The sequence below is a fragment of the Schistocerca americana genome, chromosome X (genome assembly GCF_021461395.2).
Source record: "Schistocerca americana isolate TAMUIC-IGC-003095 chromosome X, iqSchAmer2.1, whole genome shotgun sequence".
In the NCBI taxonomy this organism is placed as follows: domain Eukaryota; kingdom Metazoa; phylum Arthropoda; class Insecta; order Orthoptera; family Acrididae; genus Schistocerca; species Schistocerca americana.
In genome coordinates this window covers 9,133,921-9,149,850 of record NC_060130.1, presented here as the reverse complement: position 1 = coordinate 9,149,850, position 15,930 = coordinate 9,133,921, and the positions used below count along the sequence as shown (strand labels likewise).

Below are 15,930 nucleotides of genomic sequence, written 5' to 3'. Positions count from 1 at the left end.
AACCAAGCTGTAACTTCTCTGAGTATATCATTAACATCAGTCTCCATATCAGCAGTAGACTGACCATCAACGACAATGCTTGTATCATCAGCAAACATTGTGAATTCACAATTTTTACTAATGGACAGGGGTAAATCATTAACATATATTAAAAACAGCAAGGGTCCAAGGACAGATCCCTGGGGAACTCCATGCTGAATTTTGCCCCATTCAGAATCCACTAGATTAGGAGATCCTTTGTTGCAGCCATGTAGAACCACCTTTTGTTTCCTGTCTTGAAGATATGATTTTAGCCAGTTACCTATAGGCCCTTTGATTCCGTAATGATAGACCTTCTCCAAGAGTATCTTGTGGTTTACACAATCAAAGGCCTTGGAAATATCACAGAAGACACTAACTGGTGACTTCTTACTATTAATAGACTCCAAGACATCATTTGTGAGTGAATATATGGCACACTCTGTGGAAACCCCTTTTTGAAAACCAAACTGTCTGTGGTTAATAATATTAAGTTTATCAAGATGTGCCACAATCCTGTTATACACTGCCTTTTCAAGAACCTTTGAGAATGTTGTTAAGAGAGAGACAGGACGATAATTTTTTACATCTGTAGCATCGCCAGACTTGAAAAGAGGTCTCACAGTGGCATATTTCATTCTCTCTGGAACAACTCCCTCATAAAGAGACATGTTGCAAATGTGAGCAAGTACTACACTTACATCATTACTGCAGGCTTTCAACAGTTTATTAGAGATGTTATCTATACCTGAAGATCCTTTACTTTTCAATGAGTGAATTATTTTTTTTATTTCATTAACAGTTATGGGTGTTACATTTATATCATTAAAACATTGTGGGAGGTTAAGTTTCAGAATATCTAAAGCTTCTCTTAGGTCACCACTGAACCTATTTGAGAGGTGACACTTAGAAAGTGGTTGTTAAATGTGTCTGCTATCTGTTTACTATCAGTTATTTCCAAATCGTTAATTTTTAGGACAGCAGATTTTTCATTGTCAGATGGTGAAGTACCTGTTTCCCTCTTTATTACATTCCAAATCGTTCTGATTTTATTGTTTGAACAGTTAATTTTAGATTGCATGCACATACTTTTAGATTTTTTAATGACTTTAGTTAAGATTTTGCAGTATGTCCTATAATATTTCATCTGCAGGGGATTATTGGATTGTCTAGATATTATATACAGTTCCCTTTTTCTCTGGCATGATATTTTTATGCCCTTGGTGAGCCATGGTTTTTTGCTTGATTGCCTGTTCTGTAGTCTACAGACCTTTTTTGGAAAGACATTTTCAAATATATCTGATAATTCATCAGTAAATAAATTATATTTTGTATTAACATCATTTGCAAGATAAACATACCTCCAGTCAGTCTCCCGAATGCATAATTTGAATTTTTGGATATTTTCCTCATTCATGTTTCTAATGGTTTTCCACTGTGCACTAGCTTTGTTCTGATTTGTATTAAAGTTGTCAATTGTGAGTATTTGCCCATCATGATCAGAGAGTCCATTTATGACTTTTTCAACTTTGATGTGATTAGTTTTACTCATATCTACAAAGATATTGTCTATTAGAGTGCTGGAAGTGGCAGTAGTTCTTGTGGGAAAACTGACAGTGGAGACAAGGTTGTAGGTATGCATTAAGTTTGCAAACTCTGTCTTAGAAGATGAGCTTCCTAGGAAATCTATATTAAAATCTCCAGTCACTATAATGTCCCTATTTTTTCTTGTGAGATACAATAGCACAGAATCTAATTGTTTCATGAATACTTTAAAATTACCAGATGGAGCCCTGTATACTGCTACGATTACCAGTTTCTTGTTACCTTCTACTATTTCTGTGACACATGCCTCAAAGTCTTTCTCTACACAATATTTCTCTACATCTATTGTATCAAAGGACAGGCTGTTTTTCACATAAATAACTGCCCCACCTTTGCACATATGCTTTCTACAAAATGAGGTAGCTAAACCATAATTTGGTATATTGAGCATTTCAATGCCAAAAGTGATATGGTGTTCTGTCAGACAGAGAATATGAGCACAATTTGCGCCTGTTGGTTCATCAATATTTACAATAAATTGGTCTAACTTACAGAGCAGGCTTTGAATATTTTGGTGAAAAATTTTGAGTTCATTTTTAATTACATGATTAGTTGTGGTGTTACCATTGCTAGGACTGAGTTTTATTACTTTTGACATACCAGTATTACAGGAACAGTTTTCTGCAGGGAAGAGGGAGCTGTTGTGCTGGTAACACCCACATTTGTTGTTATTAACTACATTACTTACATTCTGATTGGAACCTTCCCCCTTCTGCCCCAGTACCATAAAAAATCCCCATTTGCAGCTGAGGACTTTCTTGATCTCAGGCACATCCTATGTGGAGCAGCTGCAGTCACTACTGTGCTCCTTTTTGCCATAGAGGGTGGATCTCCTGTTGGTGAGGTTTCTACACTGTCGGCTTGTACACTTGATCCTGTGGGGGTTGGTGTTGCTGTTTCTGCTATTGATGACTGTTCTTCCTCCTTAAATGCTGCTGCTTCACAAGTTGGCGGTGGACTAACGTTTCCCACTTGAGTTGTAACTGCTGGTGCTGTCTTGCTTTTGTATAAAAGACCTGTTTGTGTTGATTCACATACAGGTGCTGCTGCATATGAAGTCTTCCCTTCAGCTGTTCCATTAGGTTTGAAGGAGTATTTTGACGACACTGTATGTATTTCTTCCAATGGTACAGTTTCAATGGGCACAGGTGCTTTTAGAATGATTGGAGGAGTGGTGTTTTCAAATAGTTTGAATGTTTCTGCTAATAATGCTTTAGCGAGTACACGTTTTCCTAGCCAGTTCCTGTGCATTCCATGCCGAGTAAAATGGTTTCTCTCTTCGGAATTACTGTCCAAAAACTTCACGTCCTTGAATGCTTTGCATACCTTTTGAAACATTCTGTTTGTGAATTTGATTTCATTATTTACACATGAACTGTTTATTAGGTCATGTCTATATGGGATGCTAACGATGATTGTTTTTCTTGGCGAGATTCTTTCCAGTGCATTTCGCAATGCTGTGATTGCATTTTTCGACTCATTTTTATAAACATCGTTAGCTCCAGCAATAATTACACAAACATCGTTTGGTTGAGGGCTTAAATCTTTAATTATTTGCTGGAAAGGAGCCCCGGGTTTTACTGTGGCAGTAACGGAAAATTTAGATTGCATATTCGTAAGAATAGTGGCTAAATCTCGTCCATGGCTGTCTGCAAAGATATAAACTTTTGGTTTTGTCTCGTCTTCTCTCAATAATTTCGTTTGTCGGTGTTTCTCTTGTGCAATGGGCGCAAACGAGTTTTTCGTAACTATAGCAGATATTGGAGCACTTTGAATTTCAGTAACGGTTTCTTTGAGAGTGTTGTAGTTTTCACTTTGTACATTTTTCACAAAAGGATTAAAATCGACATTCAAAGAATTAATTAACGATTCGATGTCATTCATATATTTTTTAGCTATTGCGAGTTCTTCTTTCAGCACATCAGAGATGAGTTCTTCAGTACCAGCATTATACATCTTGACTGCACTTTTTCGACCACTGCACTTAACAAAGCCACATACACAATTCGGATTTATCACTTTTCTGTTGTTCATACACGATAGATGGATCCATATATGTGAAAAGAGCACAAACAAATACCGCTATGAATACTGTTTTGGCAGACTATGCACTTTAAACTAAATGTAATACGATTTTCTATGGCACGATTTACTACTGCTTGCACACTCGACGCCACTTCCTGGGTGTATTGTATCGAGTTAGCTTTTTCAAATTTCCTTGTGGGTTTATCAATGTATTTTGTAACTGATATTTCAGCACCAATGATAACTTTTGTGAGCCAATGTACACTCCTTGAAAAATGTTTCAGTACTACTATTGAGTGATTCAGTGGTAATTTGTTCTCATCAGTGGAAAAGATGGATGGGTAAGGTTTTGTATCAGTTTCCATCTGCCTGCCCAAAACGTTTTAAATTCCTTGGCATCAAACTTAGATAATTTCTTGTGTGTTGATCCATTCGAACAATGGTTCTCTATTTTTGTCTCTATTTATGTATCTCCGGGATGTGTTTTGGAATTAAAATCTTAAACATATACGTGCTGTCTAGTTGCTGTGTGTAAGACTAGTGTCAGACACTTTCCGTTAGGTGATTTGTGGACTGATGTAATAACCAGGCCTTTGAGTTTTATTCTAATTACTTCTACATCACTAATTTTCTGACAGCTTAAGCCAGCATAATCCAAGAGCTGTTTCTTTTTTCATTTATTGTGGTAGCACCTAACAATTGAGAGGAGTATTGATATTGCTTTATATTGTGTAATCTTGCATGTAGCTGCTGAATTATCACCTAAATGCATTTCCTATAGAGCTATAATACTGATGGCATGCTCATCATCTAATTTGCTTTGGTAACTGCATTTGTCACTTGTTAATCCTACGTTAATTTGCATAATATGGACACCTAGCCTGATAATTTTTGACTGTAAGCTCTGAGAAGTGCTGGACCATCTTTTGTGTACAGTTTTTGCTGTATGCTCCTGCAGTCACACTGCCTTGGTGGACCATCTCGGGGGTTGTCTACATGCCACACAACAGACTTTTTGGTGTCCCGTGTGAATGATTCACTGGTAAATATCCTGTCCTATACACTTTTGTTTGTAGACAATACTTCTGTGTTAGCTGAAAATAGAGCCAGGAAGCAGTAGTCTCAGTACCTCAGAGAATTAGTTTCAGGTAAAGTATATGGATCTAACATATCTAAAATGCACATGGTTTAGTTTGGAAACCACACAAACACCCAAATGTACACACCCGCAGTAGCTGCACGGGGTGGGGTGGGGGTGTTGGGGGGGGGTGGGGGGGAGGGGGTGGCAGAGTGATTGGAGAAGACAGTACATTGTCTGAATGGGAAAAGATTGGTGGGTACAGAAGAGAGAAGGGAAAAGGTGAAGTGATACAGTGGGAAACAAATTAGCAGAGGTTTAGGTCAGGTGGATGGCACTAGATGTGCTGGAGAGACAATTTCCACCTGCGTAGGTCAGAGAAACTTGCACTGGAAGGGAATATCCAAATGGTATGTCTAGTGAAGCAGTTGTTGAAGTGGTGTACAGCCTCTTGGCAACTGCAATGTCAAGTCTGTGGTTTGCCACAGTTTGGTGCTGGACATTACTGCGAGTGAACAGTTGGTTACTTGTCATCCCTACATGGAAAATTGTATGGTAATTGCAGCATAGCTGATTTTTAACAGGTTGCTTTTGCACATGATCGTGCCTTTTATATGGTGGGAGATTCCTGTGACTGGACTGCTGTAGGAGGTGGTGGGTGGATCTGTGGGACAGGTCTTGCACCTGGGTCACTCACAGGATTAGGGGCGGACAAGGATGTTCTCTAGATTGTGTGGGCAGTGGAACATTACTTTGCAGGAATAGGGTAGTATCTTGAGTATAGTATACCCCATCTGAGATAGCCAAAGCCCCAGTGAAGGATGTGGTTGAGCTTTTCAAGGCCTGGGTGATTAGATGAGTGCTGACCATTGTCTGGTTAGCAGGGTTACAGGTGTGAAATGAGGAGATGGCACGGGAGATCTATTTATGAATGAGACGGATAGGATACTGTGGCTCTGGTAGTGCTATTGCCATATTTAGACAACTCCTGCTTTCCACTGGGGATAGTGAGTCCACGTGTGACAAGGCTGCATGGAAGAGCCTTTTTGACATGGAATGGGTGACGGCTGTCAAAGTGGAGGGAGGTACTGTTGGTGGTTGGTCCACTTGACATGTATTTATGGATATCGATGTCTAGTGATATGGCGCATTGAGTTGAGAATAATCAGGTTAAGATGATTTGGGAGTAGGTTTTTAGGTTATGGAAGAAGCAGTCTATACCATGAGTCCAGATCATGAAAATGTCTCAATTACTCTGAATCAGACAATGGGTTTTAGGTGTTGACAGGATAGGAAGGACTTCTCCTGATGGCCAATATAAAAGCTGGTATAGGATGGCACCATGCGAGTACCCATGGCAGTACTACAGATTTGTTTATACAGGGATAATCACTTAAAACCTGCACCACAAACATTGCAGAAATGGAAAGTGCTATTGATGTGTGGTTTTCACAGAATGGATTGGTAGTTGGGGGCTTATGCTAGTAACCAACCAACAGGTTGTAGTGATATTAGAAAGTGCATTTTTTGTGCAAACATAAACTTTTTTAAATGAAACTATGCCTATCGGTATTAACTAAAAGTAGGGTAAATTAGTCTATCAGCGGTGTTTGTTGCAGGAGTCTAGTGTGAGCCATTCATGAGATATCATATTTTGAAAAGGTCCCACGCCAACACTTGTACATTAGCTGTAAAGTTCCCACACCAACACTTGTACATTAGCTGCGGTAGCACACACCAAAGAACAGTCCAAGTCCATACACTAGTTATGTGGATTGTGACCAGTAATGAGACAATTGACCATCACAGGCTGTGTTCAAAATGAGCACTGGCAGCACCAGTATATGCTCCCATTCTGGTATGGAAAGACTGCTGCACACAAACCAGTATTTCAGCAGGGACAATCCGACAGGCTGCAGTAATACATCATTGCATATCATCAGATGTAGTTGGTATGCCCTTGTAGACAGTCTTTCAGCTTTCCCCATAGAAAAAAAGTCTGCAGGCATGAAATTTGGCGAATGGATCAACCGAGATACAGGTCCTCTACATCCAATCTAATGATTTGTAAACAGTTTGTGAAGCCATGTTGTACTTCGTGCACTGTGGGTTGTACAGCCATCGTATTGGTACCACAAGTTGCTCCTAGTCTGCAGAGGAATCTCTTCTAGCATCCGTGGAAGATGATTTGTTAGGAGGCTGTGATACTTGTGCGCATTCAGTGTTCTTTCTAAGAAAAACGGGCCTATGAGCTGATGGTTCACTGCCTCACACCACACGTTTACACTCCAAGGATGCTGAGATTCCACCTGCCACAGCCAAAGACAATTGTTAACAGACCAATTGTGCTTATTTCAGCACTTTACCAGGCCACGATTGTTAAAATTTCCTTCACCACTAAACAAGATACATGATACATCTGGAGTATCCTGTCTTAATGCCCATGTATGGAAGTTAACACAATTCTCTTGATCAATTCCATGCAGCTCTTTATAGAAAGGGATACACCTATATCAATGGAGAATGCATAGGACACTTGCCCGATTAATGCCATTTCCACATGCGATTGTGCAAGAGGTAACATGTGGATCAACTACTTGTTTCATCTGTTATGTTGCTAAGAGTTAGGCTATGACTTCCACATAACTGGTTGAAGAGGTTGCCTAGCAACTACCCACACACACAAACACACTGTAAGCAAACAACATCATACCTAGCAACTACCCACACACACACACAAACACACTGTAAGCAAACAACATCATACCTAGCAACTACCCAGATTGAGTGGCACAAACTAGTATTGGTGTGGAAACTTTTAAAAATACTGTATCTCATTGACAACCTGTACTAGAATCCTGCAACAAACCCCACTGACATTCTGATTTACCATATTTTTAGTTTGTTAATGTCAGTAAGCACAGTTTCATTTAAAAAGTGTACATCTGCACAAGAAAGGATTTTTACAATATGTTGATTGGGTAACAGTAATGAGTCCCTGTCTACCAATCCATTCAGTCAAAGCCGCAAATCAATAGCACTTCATACTTGTGGTGCGAGCTTTAGGCATTTCACCCTGTGACTTGGTCTTCGGAAGTGAAATAATTGTGAGTCAGGATGTGTTTGGGGAAGGGGATTTGGAAAGAGGTGGTGGTTTTGGTATCAGGAGGATGTTTGGAAAGTGAGGCCATGGGCATGGGGGATGTTGTAAAATGATGTTGCATCCATAGTAACCAGCAAGGAGTCATGTGGTAGCAAAACAGGAACTGCAGAAAGGCGGTGAAGGAAGTAAGCACTGTCTTCACTGTAGGATGGGAGGTTACAGACAATGGTTTGCATGTGATGTTCAGTGGGAGGATTTACCCAGCCACAGTTGGGCAAGTGGAGAGACCTGTGTAGTTGGGTTGGCGAATAGGTAAAAAGGAAGGAGTGGTGTGAGGAGGGAGATAGATCCAGGAGTCAGGTTATGGGATGGACTTAAGGTCTTGGAGAGCTGCTGGAGTCTTGTTGGAATTCACGGATGTGATCATGGTTGTAAGGTTTGTATGCAGAGGTGTTAGAAAGTTGGTGAAGACTCTCAGCCACATAGTCACTATGATTCATGAACACTGTGATGAAGCTTTTATCTGTAGGAAAGATGATAAGGCACGGATTGATTTTAAGGATATGGGTAGCTGTGTGTTAGATAGGAGTGATGTTGGTCTCACTAGGGAGGATTTAGGAAAGGAAAGTAAGGCCGGGTTAGAAGTGATGAATTCCTGAAAGATAACCAAGAGATGACTGGCTGGAATGGGAGGTTCAGGGTGGGAGGGAGGCTGGAACTGTTTTAAGCAAGGTTCTATGTGAGGTTTTTGTTGGCTGTTATTAGTGGGATGCATCATCATCATCATTTAAGACTGATTATGCCTTTCCGCATTCAGTCTGGAGCATAGTCTTGATCTATTTCAACAGTTTTTATACCCCTTCCCTTCCAACACACACACACTAGCCACCAAGGAAGAGCCTACAGCTTTGATTCAACCCCCCCCCCCCCCCCCCGCCTCTTCCAGTCATACCCTCATACCTCCCTAACGCACATTGAAGAAATTTCAGCTGCAGAGATTAGGTAAGGAAAGAAGGTCCTTTACAAGTCCAGCACACTTGAATTTAGGTTTTGGGCTAAAGGTGAGGCCTTTAGAAAGTACCAAGACGTCTGCAGGGCTAAGAGTTGTGGCAGAAAGGTTGACAACAGTTTTACAGGATTGGTGCTTAGGATGTATATATCTCATGGAGGATGGAGGAATTCGTTGCGATTGTGGAAGGATGAGTATCGAACAAAGCATAGTTAGGGAGGTATGAGGGTACGACTGGGGGGGGGGGGGGGGGGGGGCGAGGGGGTTGAATCAAAGCTGTAGGCTCTTCCTTGGTGGCTAGTGTGTGTGTGTGTGTGTGTGTGTGTGTGTGTGTGTGTTGGAAGGGAAGGGGTATAAAAACTGTAGAAATAGATCAAGACTTCACGACAACTAGCAGGTTTAAACGGGTGGGTGTTGTAATAGATATGTAGAGGTGGAGGTGATGAGGCTTTCACAGGATAGATTAGTATTGAGAGCTGCAGCAATCCAATCTTCAGACTACCACAGCAACAACAAAAAGGTCATAAGATGGAAACAATTTTGCATCGTAGTATCTCCCTGTTTCCACTCCATGTAGTTTTCACTTGTGGTAATGTGGCGTGTGTACAGAGATTTATCGGGTGTTGTTATTTTTATTGTACTGTATTAACAGGATTTATCAAGAGTGGTGATAACATCAATTTGTGACAATAAATCTTTGTCATGTGCAATCTATAATACTGTTGTTCCATTTGTAATAAACAATTTCTTTGATGCTGTTTTCCCAAATAAGCCTAAATTTTACTGTTATTCACATGGACAGAGGCAGAGTAAGACATGGGAGATAACTTCAGCTGATCTTCGAAGATCAATTTCTTGAGACAGAGACAGTGTCATTATTATTATTGTTATTCTTTACTTCCTCAGACGTTAAGTCTGGTTAAAAATGGAAAGTGACGTGGACCTTGATAAAGCGTCACTTCCTTTCAACTGTATGGTATGTGTTATATTGCATTTAGGAACTTTCGGGTAATTGAACATGTATCAATAATTACTGATTTCTGTAGTTGTATAAATATGTTTGGATGTAGCTGGTTCAAATGGTTCAAATGGCTCTGAGCACTATGGGACTCAACTGCTGAGGTCATTAGTCCCCTAGAACTTAGAACTAGTTAAACCTAACTAACCTAAGGACATCACAAACATCCATGCCCGAGGCAGGATTCGAACCTGCGACCGCAGCGGTCTTGCGGTTCCAGACTGCAGCGCCTTTAACCGCACGGCCACTTCGGCCGGCTTTGGATGTAGCTGTATTGCATTGATGTACTGGTGGATATTGTGTGGTATGACTCGTGTAGTTGATAGTATAATTGGTATAATGTCAACTTTATCCTGATGCCACATGTCTTTGACTTCCTCAGCCAGTTGGATGTATTTTTCAATTTTTTCTCCTATTTTCTTTTGTATATTTGTTGTATTGGGTATGGATATTTCGATTAGTTGTGTTAATTTCTTCTTTTTATTGGTGAGTATGATGTCAGGTTTGTTATGTGGCGTTGTTTTACCTGTTATAATGGTTCTGTTCCAGTATAATTTGTATTCATCATTCTCCAGTACATTTTGTGGTGTATACTTGTATGTTGGAACATGTTGTTTTAAAAGTTTATGTTGTAAGGCAAGCTGTTGATGTATTATTTTTGCGACATTGTCATGTCTTCTGGGGTATTCTGTATTTGCTAGTATTGTACATCTGCTTGTGATGTGATCTACTGTTTCTATTTTTTGTTTACAAAGTCTGCATTTATCCGTTGTGGTATTGGGATCTTTAATAATATGCTTGCTGTAATACCTGGTGTTTATTGTTTGATCCTGTATTGCAATCATGAATCCTTCTGTCTCACTGTATATATTGCCTTTTCTTAGCCATGTGTTGGATGCCTCTTGATCGATGTGTGGCTGTGTTAGATGATACGGGTGCTTGCCATGAAGTGTTTTCTTTTTCCAATTTACTTTCTTCGTATCTGTTGATGTTATGTGATCTAAAGGGTTGTAGAAGTGGTTATGAAGTTGCAGTGGTGTAGCCGATGTATTTATATGAGTGATTGCTTTGTGTATTTTGCTAGTTTCTGCTCATTCTAGAAAGAATTTTCTTAAATTGTCTACCTGTCCATAATGTAGTTTTTTTCTGTCGATAAATCCCCTTCCTGCTTTCTTTCTGCTTAATGTGAATCTTTCTGTTGCTGAATGTATGTGATGTATTCTATATTTGTGGCATTGTGATCGTGTAAGTGTATTGAGTGCTTCTAGGTCTGTGTTACTCCATTTCACTACCCCAAATGAGTAGGTCAATATTGGTATGGCATAAGTATTTATAGCTTTTGTCTTGTTTCTTGCTGTCAATTCTGTTTTCAGTATTTCTGTTAGTCTTTGTCTATATTTTTCTTTTAGTTCTTCTTATTATTGTTATTGTTATTATTATTATTATTATTATTATATTGAATTATTGTTAATTAATACCCCCTTAAGGAGAGCACCATCAATTTTCAAGGCTTTTTTTCTGTCTATTTCATTTGTCTTTCAAAAACTTCTCATATATTCATTGTGATTCCTCTTCCTCTCTTCTGTACCGTTCTTCCCCATTTTCTTCTCTTTCAATATCTGCTGAAATTTCTGTTTTCCAGTTTTTTACTCTGTATTTTTTCCTGTCTGTGATGTCTTCTGTGGAGATGTTTTGTTTCTTGAGGTCCTCCATGGTTTCCTATACCCAGTTGGTTTTCACTTTATTAGTCATAACTATATAAAAAATATTCTTGGTAAGTCTGTTTTTGTGCATAATTTGTATGTGTCTCTAGAACCTTGTCCTTCTTTACCTGGTGCTGTTTTTAATCCTCTGTTTGTATTTGTACAGTTCTTTTGTCAATATGTTTATCCAGATCCCCTCTCTCTGAACTGGCCTGTAGATCTTTCCTTCTGTTTTTCCATCTCTTTGATTTTTGTTCTTCCCTTCATGGCTGTTGTTCTGAGGTGTACAAGGCCTGTGGTAACTACTGTACTACAGTGTCTTAATTTGGCATTGATGGAAAAACTTCTTTTGTTATAATTGTTCCATATAAGTCTGAATACCTTATGTAGTTTTGTGATTCTTTTTTCATTGGATGTTGAGTTCAGTCTTATTTTCTGTGTAATCTCTTCCAGGCACTGGAAACTTTCTTCATGTGATATCTTCCCATACTTTGTTACCAGTGGGTGTCTGTCTCTTTACATTGTGTCAATGTACAAGTTTTTTTCATTTGAGATTTGTAGTCCCGTTTTGATTGAGATTTGATAAAGAGTTTGTAGAGCTTTTTTGTCTTCTTTTCTGTTATTTGTTATGATGGCTATATCATCAGCAAAGGCCAGACATTTTATCTACATGTGCATATATATTTCGAAAGTCATGGTGTGGTGTGTGACATGATCTGACTACACGTAGAGTGCAGTCTTTGTTTGGCACGGCACTTGGAGGGCGACAGTTCAGTCTTCACCCATCTGTCTCTTTTGTCCCATGTCCTGATTATTTTCTCCAAAACTGAGTTAAATAGAGTGGGTGATGGCCATCCTCATGCCTCACTCCTGTCTTTACTTTGAACGGTTCATAGATCTCTCCCATGAACTTCACTTTCAATATTGCATTTTTCATGTTTCTTGTCATATTAACATCAAAGATAATGATAATGTGCAAGAATAATGTAAGGCTAGCATCTTTTTAGTCACATGTTTCTGCTGATACAGCTTATATTGTACACCTGGAAAAACAATGTCAATTTTGTTCTGATGACAACACATGTCACCTGGGAATAGTAGATGTACTGGCAATGGTTTCAGTGTCATCCGCCAACAGATAGTGTAATGGCATAGCTATCAGAGTGCTATATGTGTCTACCCTTTAATAGGAAATGCTCACAGCCAGTGTGATGCAGACATGTGAAGCAAGCAGGCAACCATGCCAGGAAGGCACACTCGTGATTCTTATAGCCAACGAGTGAGTTTAAAAAGGGGTCAAATTGTGGGCTTCCGAGTGGCAGGATGGTCCTTTCGGGGGAATTGCCACACAAGTTGGATGTGCTGCGTCAGTTATGCAACATTCCTAGTATCAGTAGTCACGTGAACATTCTCACACACGTAGTCGAGGTTCTGGACATCCACACAGCACAGATGCTCACTAGGATTGTTGTACTGAAAGGGCAGCAGTTGCAGATCGTACGGCTACCACAGCACAGATAAAAGGTCTTGTGAGGCCCAGATGTGTCAACACAAACTGTTGCGAAGCAGTTATTGCCAGTTGCGTTACGGACGTGCACACATCTATCCCGTCTTCCAATCGTGCCTCAGCACTGACATGCATGGTTAGAGTGGTGCCATCAGAGGATCTCTTTGAGGATGGCATGGCACGCCATGGTTGTAAGTGATGAAAGCAGATTCCGCTCGCAGACAAGTGATGGTCGTATCAGCAAATGACATAAATCTGGTGAGCACTCTCTTGTAGAGTGCATTAGTCCAAGATACAGTGGCCCCACCCCAGGCGATAAACTACAACTCTCATTCGTCTGTGGTGTTTCTGCACTTGGTACATACAGAATGATGTTACACCCGTTATTTTTGCATTCTTGCAACTGGAAGGTAATGTACTGTTCCAACAGTACAGTGTTGACCCACACACTGCCCACGAAACTCAGTGTTCTCAGAAAGATGAACAGTGACTTCCCGGGCCACCATGTTCTACGAGTTTGTCTCCAACCGAGCACATGTGGGAACATGGGATGAGAAGTGACTCATGCAACTTGTCAACCAACAACTCTTACATAACTATCTGAACAGATTGAGCATGTGTGACATAATTTATCTCAGGACAGTTTTTGCCATCTGTACTATCGACTGAATGCTATAGTCAGTGCCTGCATTGTCACCAGTGAGGGCTACACCACATACTAATGTGTGTGTTTTGGCATGGGTCGATACATGCTAGCTGAGAAGCATTTGCAGTATTGATCTGTAAATGTGATCATTTCATGTACTCCATATGCACTGTTGCAACATTAAATCTGGAGTGAATTTTCTTCTGGCAGTGGGCACAAACTTTTACCTCACAACTTTGATACATTTTACTTTTTCTTTTTCTTATCCCCTGCTATCACAGTCTCAGCATGTTAATGTGGATTTGGCAGTATTAGTGGTAAATTGTGGCCAGATGCCCTTTCCATGCCACCTCCCCCCTCCCCCCCAACCTACCAACCCACACCAGGGTGAAAGGTATGTACCCTGTATCTGTATGTATCTAATATTATCGTGTGTGAAAGTGTGAGAATGTTTTCAAAATGTTTGAGGATCATGTAACTGATGTGGGGTGTGCATACCAGTCTGCTATTCATCTAGTTGGATGTGGACAACAGCTTAAAAATCATGTCAACACTGGCTCTAGCTGCATGCTAACGTTGGCATCTACCCAGGAGTATTACAATTTCGATAAAGTACAGTAGAGTTTTAATGATTTATACAATACTTTTATGTCATGAATTCTAGAAAATTGATTGAAGATGTCTTTCTGTTGTTGTTTAATTTATGATATAGCCGCAACAGAAAATCCAACAGAATATGTTAATTATTCTGGTCTTGTTCATTTCTGTATATGTTCTGTGTTAAAGTAATTGTTCAGACGCTTACAACATAAAAGTTAAAGTAAGGTCTATGATGGCAGGCAGTGACTGGGCTGTTGTCCTGACAGCAGGTAGGGTGCAGCCTTTGTTCACCGTGGCACTAGGAGGGAGAGGGTTATGGCCTATCACCCCAGCTTCCTTTTACCCCTGGGAAACATCCCCAGGAATCATCTGATAGCAGGTTGGTGTCACCTGGGGTGATCCTGCAGTCACTGGAACAAGGAAAAATCCCCACTTTTATGTTTTATGGGGAATCGAGCCCAGGACCTCCTGATTGGAGTCTAGTGCGCTACCCACTAGACCTCCACAACCACCGTGCTTATGGGATATGAAATGTCTGCATCTATATGACTACTCTGCATTTCACAAATCAGTGCCTGACAGAGGATTTATCAAACCACTTTCATACTGTTTCTCTACCGTTCCACTCTTGAACAATGTGTGGGGAAAAGTAACACTTAAATTGCTTTGTGTGATCTCTGATTTGTTGTGTTTTATTATAACGATCATTTTTCCCTATGAAGGTGAGTGCTATGAAAATTAAAATGTTTTTGCATTTGGAGGATGAAGTTGGAGACTGGAATTTTGTGAAAAGATCTTGCCACAGCAAAAAAGTATTTCTTTTTGTGATTACCATCTCAACTCGCATATCATGTCTGTGACTCTCTCTCTCCTAATATTTTACAATAATACAGACTGAGCTGCCCTCATTTTGACTTTGATTTCCTCCATCATTCATATCCCATGGTGTACTTGTGCATTGTCATCTTGAAACACAACCAATGATCATCCAAATGTCGACTATATGACAGGTCAGTAGTTTCGAGGATCCTGTCATCAAATTGCACAGCCCTCAAATAGCCTCATTAGAAATGATATGTGTCAGACATCTGTATACCATACTGGCCCAAAACATGACTGATCCATCTGCCTGCTAAACTTAAAAGACTGGACTGCAGGTCTGAAACTCATTTTTCACTGGAGCGGACACAAATGAACAAGAATTCTCTGTGGCTCTGAACAGTAGCTGAGCACAAGCAGACACCATTCTGTTGCATTTGGTTAGCATTCACAGGTGTTCACTCATGTTCTGCCCATTATCAGTCCTTCGATGAACTGTCAAACGAAGTCTCCATCATCTCTGCATTGGTGAGAGCAGGAGAGAAAGAGCTAAATTTTGGTGTTTCATCAGTGAACTTTTGTCTTCAACTCAAGATCTTTGAGCAGCAGAATGGTCTGAAGAGAATGTAATGTTTCTGATAACAGAATAGATGCTCGTGAATTCCAAGATGTCCACACCATAAATGCCAAATAAAAAGAAATGCAATTGACAGAGAGTTTCCGAGGTACTGGGAACATGAGAAAGATGATAATTACAATAGATACTTTCATCAGCCAGGAATGGAGTGAATAAGCACGA

General features: G+C 40.0%; 1 protein-coding gene across 1 annotated transcript in view; it reads left to right on the top strand.

Moving 5' to 3' along the window:
• Window positions 1–15,930, top strand: part of LOC124554869 — a 107,677-nt gene that overhangs the window by 67,919 nt on the left and 23,828 nt on the right. The window contains exons 9-10 of the mRNA XM_047128538.1: window positions 2,345–2,569; window positions 9,491–9,647. Coding sequence (XP_046984494.1) covers window positions 2,345–2,569; window positions 9,491–9,647 — 382 coding nt within the window. The remainder of the gene's footprint in view (window positions 1–2,344; window positions 2,570–9,490; window positions 9,648–15,930) is intronic.